Raw genomic sequence first — 15,228 nt, forward strand, 5'->3', positions numbered from 1 at the left:
GACAAGAAGCAGATCGCTTAGCAACCAAATTTCAGCCTCACTCGCTGTCTAGTGCAGATCATTCTTATATATTGCTGTAAAAGAAAGCACTAACAGAGGGATCGATTGGATATTAACTTCTGGTAATACCTACGCATATAGTTATACTGTTTTTTCATTCTGACTAACCTAAACAACACTCCAGTAAATAGGTGAATCTCGCGTGGGTTACCGAGGCAAGCGAGTTGATAATGACTTCAGAAGCATGCAGACTTACAATGAACGCGTCTTCTGAGGTGCCATTAACGAGGGTGATCTTTTAGGAAAAAAATAGGAAAATAACTGGTTAGAACACGGCGGCGCAATATGGGTTGCGTCAGTTATACTACAGAAAGTCATATTTGGTTGAAAAAAAGGAAGCCAAAACCATTAACTTGATTACTCCGTTTAGTCCAATTAAGTGAAGATCCTGTGCGAATATCCATGATTGCAACTGTTCAGATTGCTCGCATCAGAGGCTGAAACCAACGTGATTTGTTCGGTACAGTTATTGCTGTGAACTTCCTTCACGCCGATTTAATTATCGCAATTCCCGAAATTGCAGTTACGGTCCAGAATAGGGAACATCGATCCAGTGAAGCTCTTCCACGGTCAATGGACACTGGTGGCCACTGAGAAGCTGCTGATCCCAGTGAATCTGAACAACCCTAAAGGACCTACGCATGCTCTGTTCAAGTTTTTCGGTTCTACAACCGCAAAGCTAGTGACCGACCAGGTTTCAGGGCTCAAATTCATTTGGATGCCTTGTAAGTGGTTGCAAGTGCTCATCGGTGAATGTTTTCCACACCCTAAAGTAACACCTTAAAGTCAACACACTAAAGCACGTTTGTCTTGGTAGGGACTGCACGCAAAGACTGCATCGTCAACAAGCGAGCCAATTGCACTGGCTACTGACCATTCTAGGTCCAGTAGTGATGATTAACAAGCTCGCGGGTTTGAACCTCTTTATAGGTTCTTGAAGTGAAATTTGGATCGAGCAGCTGGATACTATTATCAAGTCTTTCAGTACAGATTGACAGTAGTCGCACAAAAAAATGTGGGAAATAATTTTCATCCTGTGTAAACTTATATAAAAGACTGAATCGTGGTAATCCCATCCGGACACTTCGTTCTGAGCTCTAATAACCTCTCAAGAAGAACCGAAATATTTAACATGTGTGATGTACAATCTTCATCAGTAGCTCTTTAACCTAAATGAATGATGCGAATGAGTGAGTTACTGCGTCACTAAGTGAAATAAAAAACAGTATTCAATAATGTCATTATTCAGTAAACTACCAATGGATTACGTACAGTTACTTACACAATCAGTTGAGACACCATTAGTTAAAATTAAGCCTATTTAACGAGTTAATTCGGTGACACCGGAGATGGCTTTAATTGTTCCCATATCCCAGTTTAATTCCGAGCAGAGAAACGGTTTCCACGCACCATAGGTAAAAACTAAATTCACCACCCGCCAAACTAAATTCCCTAGATTCGCAATGCACTACTCATAAGGTTGCTGAAAATTCTTCCACAGCCGACGACCGTTTTCGCCCTTCTTGAGGCTCATCAGGTGGACGCACTCCCCGGGTTTCCGTCAGCCTTATGTTCTAATTGAAACCAAATTGCACGAAATTAGCGAAATACACTCATTTGCAAGCAAATTTGGATTGGCCTAGAAACATCACAAAAGAGAAATTCAGCTGGGTTCCTAGGTGAGACCTTCGCAAAACCAAACTTGTTTGCAAATGAGTGTATTTCGCTAAATTCCCTACACTTTTGATATTATCTTTGATCAGAGGTTTTNGAGGTTTTCAACCATTGGAGTCACCTTCACAGAGAGAATTTTGATGGTTCCATGAAGAAAAGCAGCCTTGGGTTTGAAGATAACAACTTTTTGGAGAAGTATCCGGTTGATCTGACATTTGAGTCATTGAAGTTTTTCCCAATTCTTTTAACTTTTTATCTTCCCCTAGCTGTTTAGCTGATGGCAGATGAGCATTTATGGAATTTGCGTTATGAGATACCCTTCATTATGTTATGGGACAATAACCAGAGTTTTACACAGATAAAGTAGCGAAATGTGATGAAAATAAACGGTTTCATTTTGTGTGTGTCTTCATGACACACTTAAAAGCTGCTCGCAGGACACTGTATGGAGGTCTAGAAAGTCTTCAGGCTCGAACGTCGAAAAGTCTCAAGATATCCACAAATGTAACTGCACGATATTTACGACTTTTTTAACATCGTTTCAGCAGTATGCGTAAAATATTTCGGTTAACATCCTAACGAACAGCCAACTGGTGAACTGAGAGGGGTTGGCGAAACAATAAATAAGCATGCTGACAATGAGACATGACCCCGCACATTCAGATGTGACTCCAAATCAACTGAGGTTGCTTGTTTGATAGATAGCGCATTCGACCTTCCGAGTACCATGAACTCGGCCTGTCATATCAGATTGGTTCATTCATCTTACCAACAGCTTATGATTCAGGAATCCGTCCCCTACCATTTTGCTGTTGCCTGAGCCACTCTGCAGGCTGATTCTTCGTGGTCTTACAGCCATTCTCGTCGGGTTGGATACAGCTCAACCCTCCGCATTAAATTTTTCAACGTTTTGTCCTGTGGTATAGTTCCACTAGTAACTACACTATTGTGTGTTGTGTCAGAAAGGACAGTCCATATTCTAGTTAATCCGAAATTACTCCGGTAAACCATAAACAGTGGCGCCTTCACTCTCTAGTGTACTTTATTCTTGATTCAGAGAGCCGGGTGAAGATCCCACCATTTCATCCTTATCATCGCCTTTGAACTGCCTAAAGTTGGCAGGGTATTCCTGAGAGTTGTAACCTTTTGAACGTTAAGATGAAAACGTGAGTATCATGGTTTATTCGTTGAGTATGATTTGCATCCACTCTGCTCACTGACGCTGAAAACCGAATCGTTTGTGGGACCTAGTTTAAATTTCTCGACAACATTGAGAGAAAACAGTAATAAAGCACTGATTTGTAGCACAGCAAGAGAAACAAATTTCTGTGTCCTACTCAAGAAGGGCACATTTATTACGCTCATATTTTGGGTTTCCTGTTTCCACCGGTGAAGGTGACCCTAGTTCGTAATTTTTGGCTACTACTCATGAGTAACGTTTTCGACTTAGAATCTTTCTCGGCTGGGCAGCGACCATTGGCGATGCAGCTAAAGGGGTGTACAATAGAAAACAAGCTGCGAAATACCAAGTTAAATAATATGCAACGAAACGATGGATTGTATACTTGCGGCTCAAACACAGACCCACTTGCAGGATATTACGCTTGTACACTCGGCGAATACGGAGAAACCTGATCAGTCCAGTTTTGTTAAGAAAGAGCTAAGTAGTCATGGGTGAAACATGCAGGACCGTGGTATGTTACATGCCAGTCATCTGAGGGCAGAACATATAGGTTTATCGATTTCTGTTGATGGCCTAGAATTATAGTCCAAAAATCGGTAGCTTTGCATGTCATTAGTGAATTAAAAAGGTATTATAGTAGGGGACGTATTCACAGAACGTTCAAATGATCACAATAAAATCTTTCATTCGTGACTTTGAGCCCAATGCAAATTGTGGTTGAGCGTGGAACAAATACGAGTTTAAGTTAGCAATCAAAATCAAGTTGGAACAAGTGTGCAACTCAGTTTACTTATTCTGACACAGCACTCTCAAAATTCCCCATGGTGTGATCTTGTGGTCCTGTTGGATTCTGTTCACGTTTTCACTAGTTGTTCTTACAGATAGGTTTAGAGTAGAATAAAACCGAGTGGAATTGTGCCATAAAATGTGATGTTGAAAATAGCGCTTCTTGGTTTGCGGTGCGAACCCCTTTAATGGTTGCCCTATATGATCACATTACTTTACAACAAACGTTGTGGCGATATACTGAAATACTTCTCGAGCAAAGCGTACAGGTCTTCAGGGGAAGTCTGAGACAAAACACTTAGAGTTAGGGCTCCATCTCCTATAAAGTGATAGCGTGCATTGTTTGTGAATGCTGATCTACATTATCATCCTTCGTGTCAGTATGATAAGGTGATTCTGTCTTAGCGTCACTTTTGTAGTTTTAGTACCCAAACGATACATGTTTAGAAAACGGAAATATGTACTTATATACACTCAACTCATCTGCAAACTAATTTGGTTCTTTCGAGAGACTCACCTAGGACCCAGCTGAATCTCTCGTTTATGATGTTTGTGTGGTTCGATTCATGCGATTTATTTACTAGACGAGATAGTTACAAACGTTAGCAAGTTAGCCAAGTTCCACTCGACTTCCGTGAAATACATCACGGGCGACCCTCCTAAAATGGAGTTACAAGATCTCTTTGAAAAACCGTTGATGTGATGAGGTCTTTTCAGAGTAAATCGTAGATGTACTAGTCTCGCAGGGTTTTCTGCCTCAGTAAATCGTCAAATCATTTTGTCAGCTTGTCAGTGCCACTCATGATATCCCGGAGTTGTTTGGCGGTCCATTTGTTTGGATCACAGTTGCGTCCTTTGTTCAACGTCATCCATCAACTGGGACCTAACGGTAACAGTACGTTGACTTTCAAAAACTTGGCAAGAGAAAGAAATATGTGGTCTTTTCGTTATTCTTTTGTAGCCAAGCCTGGACCTAAAGCGCACATAGAATCTCTCGTTTATGATGTTCTTAAGCAACTCGATGTGCTGCACGAGGTCGCCTCATTTGGTACGATATTCGAGATATCGCAATACATGCGCCACCCAACTGCGCACTGATGATGTCTCCTCGTATGGTGACGAAACGTTTGCAAGCCAGTTGCCAAGCTCGGCGAACAGATCAACAGCCATCTGATCAACAACCAATAAACTCACCCGAGCTACCAATATTTCACCACATTACCAACGTGGACCCCTTGTTGATAAGATACGGCTTTGTAGAAGAACATCCGTACCTTGAATTTGCGGGTATCCAAGTGCGCGAGTGAGAAAAACCAACAGTGATATTCTGTGCAAAATGCACTCATCAGTGAGCAACGAAATGACCATTGGATAGGGGTATGTTGGTGACCTCGCTTGACGACATTCATTGTCCCCTGTCTAGGTCAGTACGGTAGCCTTGGTAATTGTGAGGCTTTTACCGACAATCCTACCAAATATTCTGAGAGTGGATAAACATGGATTTTTTTCTTGATTAAAGCTGGTTTATAAGCGTTGTCGGTTTTAAATTATTTTTCATCTTTCGGAGGAGAAAATTCTTGATATTTTCACTGTATGACTATAATGGATGTTGGTAACCTAATTTGAACAGTTTGGTTGCTAGAGGATGATGTGCTTCACATTAAATTTCCTTCTGCCATTATCCGTCAAATACAATGGCTGTGACGCCCGACTTACGACTACTAACGTCTAGGAGAATATTGCTGTTCTCCATAAAATTGTGACAGTATCATTTTTTTGAGATTGGGTGCTAACTGGGCCTTACCAAACTACCATACTTTCCCAGTTTACACGACGATAGAGTCCTCTCAACACCTCCTAGATATCGTACGGCGTGATAACATGCCAGAGCGCAGTCACGGGTGAGCACAAAAGGTAGGGTTATCGATCTTTTCGTTTATTGTATCGATCATCGGTCGGAAAGTCAGCTGACACTTGTCAGTATTGGAGTTGTCAGATTCCACTCCAATGATTCGATGGTTTTGGCCAAATGTGAAATCATCCCAGCATAAGATTTCAGATAATCAGTTCAGTGCAATGCCCTGAAGCCTAGTCTATCATAGGAGCTTAAACGTTTGAACATTCTGTTTCCACCTGTCTCGACTAATCCTGAGTACAATTTAAAGTGAGAGTGAAAAAGTTCCTGTTGCTAATCAGCTTACTTACATTCAGGACATTGGTCTATTATTTTGATGAAACTCTCATGCATCACCTCGCTTATTAGGCCGCATGTTCTCAAACTACAACTGGTTTCATTGTTGAGTGCGTATATCCTGCATGCAATCTGAAGGGCATTACGTTAACAGCATAGTTAATTGCTACGCATTACTCACCCTAATTGCCTATCCTAATATAGTGACGAAAAGGCTTATAACACGGCATCGTATGCATACGTGGCAACCAAATGTGACTAGCCATTGTATGTAAATGAACTGACCTATGATTTAGAATAATTCATCTCAGCAAGAGGTTCTTTGCTTATACAATCCCTCTATGAGTTAGACAGCGAAAATTTCTAGAAGCTAATTGCGAATACGAACAAGCACAATATCCATCAAACTTATGAATGTTTCTGAACATAATAGATAGAGTTCTCTGTTATGCCGTCTATGAAACGACAGGTAATCTCACTTTCAGCAAACGCCACGGGTAATTTCGAGATTGTCGGGTTTTCTAAATCTTCTTTGTGGCTTCAACTTACTGTTCTTCGTTTTGTTCCTAAACTTGATAAAAATTTTGCCTACGAGTACAGAGTTGCGCAAGCACTCAACTTTCATACAACATCCGGAGTCAATCTCATTTTTTAATGGCACTTTACAAATTCTGAGTGTGCATATGAAATCGTTGGTAACTGTAAGTCACATGCTCACGGGAACAACAGAAATACGTTATTAGTAAAGGTCTAAAGTTCCAAAAACCCTGCGTAGTAAATACTCACCGCACAGCGGGAAAAATTCTCCACAAAACCATGGCATTTGATGATGACGTTAACCCTAACGAAACTATGCAAGTAGGCCCAATTAACAAGAGTGTTTCAGGTTAAACTCAGCACCCCTGTCCAGTTTTAAACCGTTCTGCGGAGTTACCTAAATGCACAAGCAGCGCATACGTTTCAATTTAACTCTTCAACGAATGCCATATTGATAGTGGAAGAAAACGTGCTAGTATCTCAGATATTCAACCTGGTTCCACGCATACAATGTCAGCAAAGTCTTATTGTGAACTTACTAATGGAACTGTTTTAAGCGTAGCACAACGATACCAAGATATCAAGTGCACTTCTGGGTGGAAAGATTTAGTGATGAGTGCAACTCTACAGTGAAGCAACGGGAGGGACAACAACACGTTTCACGCGATTATGGTGTGGTCGGCCGGCAACCGATGGATTTTTGCCTGTCAAAAGTGTTTGAAACACTGGATGACTGCGCACAGCTATGACAGCACGAAAGGTTGAGGCGGAGCTGCATGTGTTTCGGCGGATGAGCCTGTGAATCCGAAGTTAAACCGAAGGACCAAGGTTGGCGGGCAAACTTGTACACACGTGGCAGCTACCAGCCAAATTGATAATAGTAGCATTACTGTTTGCAATAGTAATACGTTAAACATTGAAGTGCTGGTGCTATCCGCCAATTTCTTTACGTTTCAGTATAATACAGCACGTCTCCTGCACACTATCCACATGAAGGAAGAAGTTTCGATGTCGTGGACAAACTGGCGTTATATATCCCTTTGTCGAGCACAACAGGAATCTTATATCAACCTTCCAGTTGACGCCTCTTAACTGATAAAGCATCAGAGCCTTTGAGTGCAATGTTGTAATGTCATATTACCAGACTTTTTAACCCTGCATTTAACTGCATATGAATGGATGCGTTTCGAAATGCGAATGATTATGCACCCATCTAATATGCTCCGGGATGTCACCCATTCAACTCAAAGAGCTCCCAAGTCAAACGAATGATGCGTGAATCACGTTCGTGTACTGCTTTTTCGCTGAATACTGCTGCTAGCACCATTCGAATTTGAGAGATGGGTGCTTGTGAAGAAGAAATTATTGGATCTGTCTGGACAGTAAACACATCAAAGCTCTGGAGGTTCGGTTTGATTTCAAGAGTGCTTCTGCTTGGGAGTTTTGGCTTTCCCACATTTCTGGCTTTACATAGTTTGCATGAAAGAACCACATTTCTTGCGCTGACTGTTTTTGATTATCCATACCACTTACTCAGGCAGCCAGTTGTTTGTTCAAAAGCCCTTGTTTTAACAGTTTTTTTTACACGTGAAAGTATTCCACTAACAAAATTATACCGAAGGGGCGCGGTTTACTGGTAGGACATCATCAGACGATCTTTAGAAGCACATTGGACATCTGCTTAATCCCGAAAAAGTGACGCCATCCAAGTAATTAGAAAACGATGCATTACGTTGTCTTCATAGACATTTGTAAGGAAAATTGCAGTGGACTTAGAGCGCAGTTCCACCCCCATATCTGATTCGCACAACTAACTTGGTCATCCAACGATTGTTTGTTCATTCCGTTTAGGCTTTTGAAGTAATCACTGCGTTCCCTCATCGATTTCTAGGACCTGATAAGTGACTGAATACGTTGACCTTTTTTCTATCACAGAGCGTTTTTTCAGAGCAACCATTTCTTTTGTGAGATGTAAGGACTGTGAAAAGATCACAAGATCAGTCATTCGTCAACAAACTGCGTCATCAGTAGTTCACCCAACAATTCTAGGACTAAATCGAGCAATGATTGGCTACGTGTCTCGAGATAAATCGATCAGTCTTGGCACGCTGTTTAAAATATCCTACATAGACAGGAAACCATTAGGTCAATGATTAGTGATTAATATTTGACGTCAGCTGCCTCAGACCATCATCCTCTTACACACACCAACACCGTAACCTTCAGACACGAAGTCATTCTGGTGTTCTTCATAGAATACGTGGATCGCAATCTTACCGCGGTGTTAATCGAGTTTCATGAACAGAAAATCAACAACTCACAAGGTTGCTGAAAACTCTCCGACAGCCTATAACCGATTTCGCCCTTCTTGGGGCTCATCAGGTAGGCGCAGTCCCCGAATTTCCGACAGCCTTGTGTTCCATTTGAACCCAAATTGCACTGTATTCGAGAAATACACTCATTTGCAAATCAATTCGGGTTTCACGATAGATTCAACTGAATCTATCGTTTATGATATTCTACAACTGAATGTGCTGCACACAGACCGCCCCATGTTTCAATTGGCACGATCTTCGAGATATCCCAGTATATTTTCATAAAGGAAAATATGCTACATATGAAAATATACTGCGATATCTCGAATATCATGCCAAATGAAACATGAGGCAGCCTGGTGCAGCACATTCAGTTGTAGAATATCATAAACGATAGATTCAGTTGAATCTATCGTGAAACCCGAATTGATTTGCAAATGAATGTATTTCTAGAAAATCAACTTGTTAAAAGCGCACGAGATCACGCAGAGCTCAGACCCTGCGAAGAATTACTCACACTGCTTACGCATCCTCTCATGAAATGCAGGAACAATGAGCAAATGTGGCGATAAGCTCATCGCTGTCTATGAAACGACTGGCTAACGGAAGTTTGCGATACGATACACTCCACCCATTGATACGATATTGATTAGGACGTTCTTCCTATCAGAACTGTTCTCACTTCTGATTGCAGACAGATGTGCCTCAGGAGCATCGCTTTTTGATCCAATTCTCGGACCATTCTTTTTTTATCGAAAAAAACGATGGAAGTCACAACAACAACCGGTCACTTTTCGTCCGTCTCTACTCACATTGAGAGACGGGAAAGGTACGAATGATCAATTTCCACCTTGGAAATACCGCCCAAAACCACAACCTCTCCATCATCGGTGTTGAAGCCAGGAAGAGTGCTTGCAAAATGGCCACCCTCGGAGATGCTAGAGTTCACAGAATCAGAAATGTCACTGATGCGTGTTGGTAGCTGTTTGGGTACCGCCTTTTACAGAAACATAACATAACTTCCAGAAGGTTATTTTTAGTGGGATTATTATCGACCGTCGTCGATAAAACTCCTCAGTATGGAAAGTTGACCCGTATGAGGGTGGATTTCTATCGAAGCCCGTTTATTCGGATATGACCGACAGGTGTTGAAGGCAAGTGTTTTGCAACGGACTAGACAAACTGACCAAGTCCTGTCTACTTTCTAGCATAAACTTGTTCTGGCCAGTGTTCACAGGTTTGTTTCAACCTCCTCAATCCGTGTGAAGCGTTCATTGCTTGCTTCTCGCAAAACGTTTTTTGCGGCAAATCAAGAAGAAAGAAAAAACTCTGACAAAACTAAGACGATGGACTCGAATATGTTTGAAGTTCAAATTTGAGCCGAAGAATTTACTCCGGTTTCAGAGTTACGTTTACGATCAGGGCAAGCCAGTTTGGATTCTCGATCCATCCACAGGGAAGCCGTAACTCTTAATGACATGTCTACTGTGAGCGATGACAAAAGTACCGTTTTATGAACGGAGGTAAATTTGTTACTCCAATTTAATCAGCAGGTCATGCAGAAAGTCCGGGGTGTCCTTAAAATGGGTCGTTTCCAAGTGAGTGAGCACTGGTGTCAAACAACCCTGAGTATGTAAGTCTCCATAGGACGTGCGATTTTGTTCTGTTTTTTGGCAATAAAAGCTGTTCTCAAATGTGGTTGAGCGTTCAGTTGCAAAAATGATGGAAAATGAAACTTGCTTCTAAGCATGGTTTGCCTCCGACCTTTTGGTTTCAATATAGCATATGGAGATTAAGTCGCTCAGTGGTTGAAAGAATATAATCACGCCAAGCGAACTTCCCTGCCTTTTCATTTCTAAGTGAACTATTTGACAGCTGTGTTTTTCCTAGTTTAAGCTGTTCTCATTAAGTAGAGCAAGTTCAGAATTAAGTTGGTGTGTGCAATCAGTAGGTCATATCATACAACCGTGAATTACGCATTAATAAATACTCTCATGCTTCATCGGCTGCCATAAGCCGGGTCGCCTTGCTTGCTGTATGCAGCGGGGCGAATAAACGAAAACAGGCTACTGCTAGTGCCTTCATTCTTTTCCCCTCGCACACCTTTTATTCCCTCTCCTCCCACCCTATTTATAATTTTCTCTTTGTAGGCCCATCAGTTATAGCTAACGACCCCGTCCATCTTGCATCGGGTTAGTACCGACTGGCCGCGACACCCTCTGGGACCCAGAAATCGAACTTTAGACCTCCATTCCTGGTCATCCTGACTGTTTTTAATGTTTGCACTCAAGCAAGCAGGACAGAAAACTGCTCTTGCTCGCGCGCTGGACTCGCTTGGCGTTAAAGTGTGCTGTGTTCCAGAAACAAGAATTCACGGTGCAAGCACAGTGATTGAGCTAACCGCCCCGTCAGTCTCCACTCGCTTCCGGTTGTGCACATCTGGTGATCCAGAGGCAGTTGTGCCAGGATGTGCAGGGGTTGGCATCATCCTAAGTCAACCGGCGGAATGATCCTTGCTTGACTGGATAACTGCATATAGTTGTCTATCTGCTGTTCGCAAAACGTTTGTGAAGGAACCTCATAAGTGGGGAGTGGATCGATGTTTGTTTGCCGTGTCTGTTTACGCCCCAACCGACTGCAGGTCTGACACTGTCAAAGACAAGTTTTGTGACGCCTTGAACGCCCAGTTGTGGCGTGCTAATAGGTCAGATATCGTTGTAATTATCAGGGTGCTGAAGGAACAAAGGAACAGACTTTGCGCATCTGAGACTGGTTGGACGTTTGGACAAAGCACAATGACTGCTTCCGCTATGTGCTGAACACAGGCTATTTTTATGCAGTACCATCTTCCGAAATAACCGAAGTCTTCTGGCCCAATGGTGCCCTCCAACAGCGTGCCATACCCTCACCAATACTGATCACCTCACTCTTGGTTACCGATGGCACTGCAGCTGGTTTTGGAAGACTTTTTTGGATCATGCGCTAGTCCGGGATAGTCTTTTTATTCGCTCTCCAGAGCTGAGTAAGGGTGGGAAAATCGCCTAAAATGTAGGAGGCTGGTATATCCGAATGTTAGGTGAATTTATCAGAACCGTCTTCTGGATTCTACTCTAAGTTGGTCACCGTCAAATGTCGATTCTTGATGGAAAGAGATCACCGGAACTTCCTTCACTGCTGGGGGTTTCGCCTACGACGCGACGCTACTAGTCCGCACTGGATATCAGACCGAACAGTGGTACCACGTGAACCCTGGAGAAATATTCCCTCCGACCCCTAACATAATTTAACCCGACGAATCCTCAGGCGTCGAAATTAGCACCTAACGTGAATGCTAGTTGACGCAGAAAGCTAAGGAAATGGAAGACTGGCAGAAATCCGGGAATGCCCGAAGACTGTTTCATTCCTCGTGCCTGGTCCCAGGAAGCCGCTGGCGGGAGAAATGATCAAGGATGAAACGGATGTGACCATCTTAACTGGACAAGACGACTAGGCCGCTAAGCCAGACACACTTTGTGGCCGCTTGCCGCCACTCAGCCGGATCCCCATACTTCAGTGGGACCATAAGCGATGAACCTGGAACCCTTTAAGGTCTCTGAGGTCAGTGAATGTATGTCCTCTCAAGCGCCACCGAGCTCCTGGTTCGGATTACTTCCCACCCACATTGTTCGATTATGGGGATCAAGTCCTTCGTCAGCACTTGTCGGATCTATCTTCCACCATTTTGCAAAATGAGACTGTTCAAAACAACTGGAGAGAAGTCGTGATAGTACCCATTTTCAAAAAAGGGACTGACAGTTACTGCTGTATTCTTGAAGGTAGTGGTAGCGTGATATTTGAGGTTAGTGCACAAATTTCCAAGGCTGAGGTAGTGTTTGCTAATTTCAGGCGGCAAAATAGCGTAACTCTGAACTTTTTAGGATGGGGTCTGCGAGATCTCTCCGGTTTATGGTTGGAGTCACTGAAAGAGATGGCCACTAATCATGTGAATGGCGTTCTTGTTATCAATTTATATGAGTGTATTGAGGTGAAGGCACTTCGGAATTATTGCGATAGGCTAGCACAGGGTCCCTTCCCCATACACTTTCATTCTTTTCTTCACAGTTATGCTTTTAATTGAGTTGTGGATGTACGATAGCGAAGCATCAGTTTTTAAATGCTGATGTTATATTGTCGATGATGATACTGATGTGTCTGCTTGGGAGCTTGTCCAGACGCTTGTACAAAATAGATGTTTGTTTGTCTTTCCTTCGATCCGTCGCCCAGGTTCTGTTTCGACAGCACAACTTTGCATTGATTTGAGATGTTTCACAGAGTAGTTCATATTCTTCTAGTACTTTGAAGCATGTCCGCTAGATAACAGTTGTTCCACTTAACGGAGTGTGCAATCTTACTTTTGGGCAGAAAAACACGGCAAGCGTGTCGAAGAGCGGCTGAAAACGGCCCTGGACTTAGGTACTTTTCTATAGAAAAAAAGCAAATGTGCGTCCATTTTTAAGAATGCGAACGTAGGAGTGATATGTTCTGGTACTAGGCCATGAGCATTCATTGTCTTCTCCTCTTAGTCCAGGTTCTGTGCCGAACATTACATTTATTACTTTAAACTGTCGAGTATGTTAGGTTGTAAGCCACCTTGAGTGTAAGTTCCCACTTTCTAAGTTTACCGCTCCACCATACGCTCACGTCGTGAGTTTGAACTTTTCAACTGTCTATAGCTGACAGTTTTGTGATTAAGTACCATGACTGGGGTAGTTTTATAATGCTCTAAACTCTCGCTTCCTCACGTCGAACCTCTGTTCCTTAATGTTGAAACTGAGTACTGGGTGTTCAGTGGGTTTCGCAGGCCACTCAGCCCAACTCATCTATATATTCTGATTTGACAGGCAGATCAAAATACGGTGCCTTTAGTGGAGGCCGGTAAGTTGCATGACTTTTACACACGACGGATCGTTTTATTGTCAAACAAGACATAGTTCACAGCTGGATGATAGAACTCCACGAGCTCAATGCAGGTCATCTGAGATGTTCACTGGAGCCCAGGACCAATAAGGCAGTTACACGGGCTGTTCTTCAAAGACCGCCGGATAACGTGCGACGTACTTATTCGAAAATTTCTGTTCAGCCACTCCACGAACTCTTCGGAGCTGAATATGTTGTCAGTACGCTAGATTTCCAGGCTGACTAGTAAATCGATGTCAGCTTGTTTCAACGTGTAGTACAGGTTGTATATCGTACAGAGTAGCCCACCATTCCACCGAATGTTTCCTGTCCCGAGGTTGGACGGATAGCTGACAGATTCAATTGGTTAGAACGGAAATAATCTAAAGGCACGCTGCGCTATTTGCTCATTCATAGTTCTGATCTAATAGTATACGAGGAATAGTTTCGCCACTACCCAATAGCTCGTGATAGAGCTTGAGTAAAAATCTGGATCAAGCAAGTTACTTGCATTGTTCCTTTGCGTCCCTGCGACTATTAACACTGAGCTCGTAAAAAACCATAGGAGGAAAGTGGTTTTTTGTTTTTGCCAGGATGACCTCCTGGTTTCTATACTTTCTAGTCTGAACTGGATATAGGACATGCCGCACTGGACGTCCAGACATCGTATGGGCTAATAGGATCCACGTGACTCCACGCGACACGAGACCGTAGGCGGAGCGGGTCCGCGGAGAAAAATAGACAAGCTACCGTAACATGATCGTATGTCGCTATGAGAATTTAATGCTTCTGTTTTGTGAGTCCATTGTTTTGCCACCATTAAAGCTCATCTCATCGATTTACTCCGAACTCGCTCAATTTGCATAAACCAAACTGGGATTCGTTCGAAGGGCATTAGAAAATTATAACGAACGCGTGAAACAGACGCACTCAGCTTGCTTCTCAGAATTAAAAACAGAAATTTTCTCACTACTGAGATTACCAAGACTACAGAGAGATGCAGCAACTTCCCACTCAGGTTTAGACATGTTCACGCATTGGCTTGTAACAAGGAATACTCCTTCACACTCTTTTAGTGTGAAGCGATATAAAGGTGAAAAACCATGCTGCCGTAACCCAGCATGATGTAGGCATAGGCTGTGGAGGGATCAACCGACTGAATCATCGATTGTTCCCAAACCACATTTACATCGGGTCCGCAGAAAAAGGGTTGACACTAAACAGGCCACCGAGTAGGGGCTTCGGCGCATTACTCACCACTACTGTTTACTGTCAGTCTTCAACACAACTACAGGCCTCCACAAGAAACTTTATGAATTCCTCATTTTACTGACAGAACAGTCCGCAGGAGCTACTCACCGTCCAACTGTGAGTTATCTTCATAGTGTACAGAAATAAACTTTGCGTACATCTTAATTTTGCCAGTGTCTTGGTGTTATTTCTCCCAAAACAATTTTCGGTCATCCTTAGCCTTAAAAAATCTACCTCGAGACCGGCACATCTCAAACAGTATTCGCATGCACCTGTCTGCTGTCGAATTCAAATGT

At 42.7% G+C, this 15,228-nt stretch overlaps 2 protein-coding genes across 2 annotated transcripts in view; one reads left to right on the top strand and one right to left on the bottom strand.

Annotated features, from left to right (window-relative positions):
• Nucleotides 1-13,659, top strand: part of T265_15167 (hypothetical protein) — a gene marked incomplete at both ends in the record, with an annotated part of 99,731 nt that extends 86,072 nt beyond the window's left edge. Inside the window, one exon of the mRNA XM_009176887.1 lies at nucleotides 13,627-13,659. Within this exon, the coding sequence (XP_009175151.1) occupies nucleotides 13,627-13,659 (33 nt within the window). The remainder of the gene's footprint in view (nucleotides 1-13,626) is intronic.
• The window catches only part of T265_10499 (hypothetical protein), a gene marked incomplete at both ends in the record, with an annotated part of 150,856 nt that overhangs the window by 112,963 nt on the left and 22,665 nt on the right, over nucleotides 1-15,228 (bottom strand). The window contains one exon of the mRNA XM_009176886.1: nucleotides 257-295. The remainder of the gene's footprint in view (nucleotides 1-256; nucleotides 296-15,228) is intronic.

The sequence above is a fragment of the Opisthorchis viverrini genome, assembly GCF_000715545.1.
Source record: "Opisthorchis viverrini unplaced genomic scaffold opera_v5_375, whole genome shotgun sequence".
NCBI lineage: Eukaryota > Metazoa > Platyhelminthes > Trematoda > Opisthorchiida > Opisthorchiidae > Opisthorchis > Opisthorchis viverrini.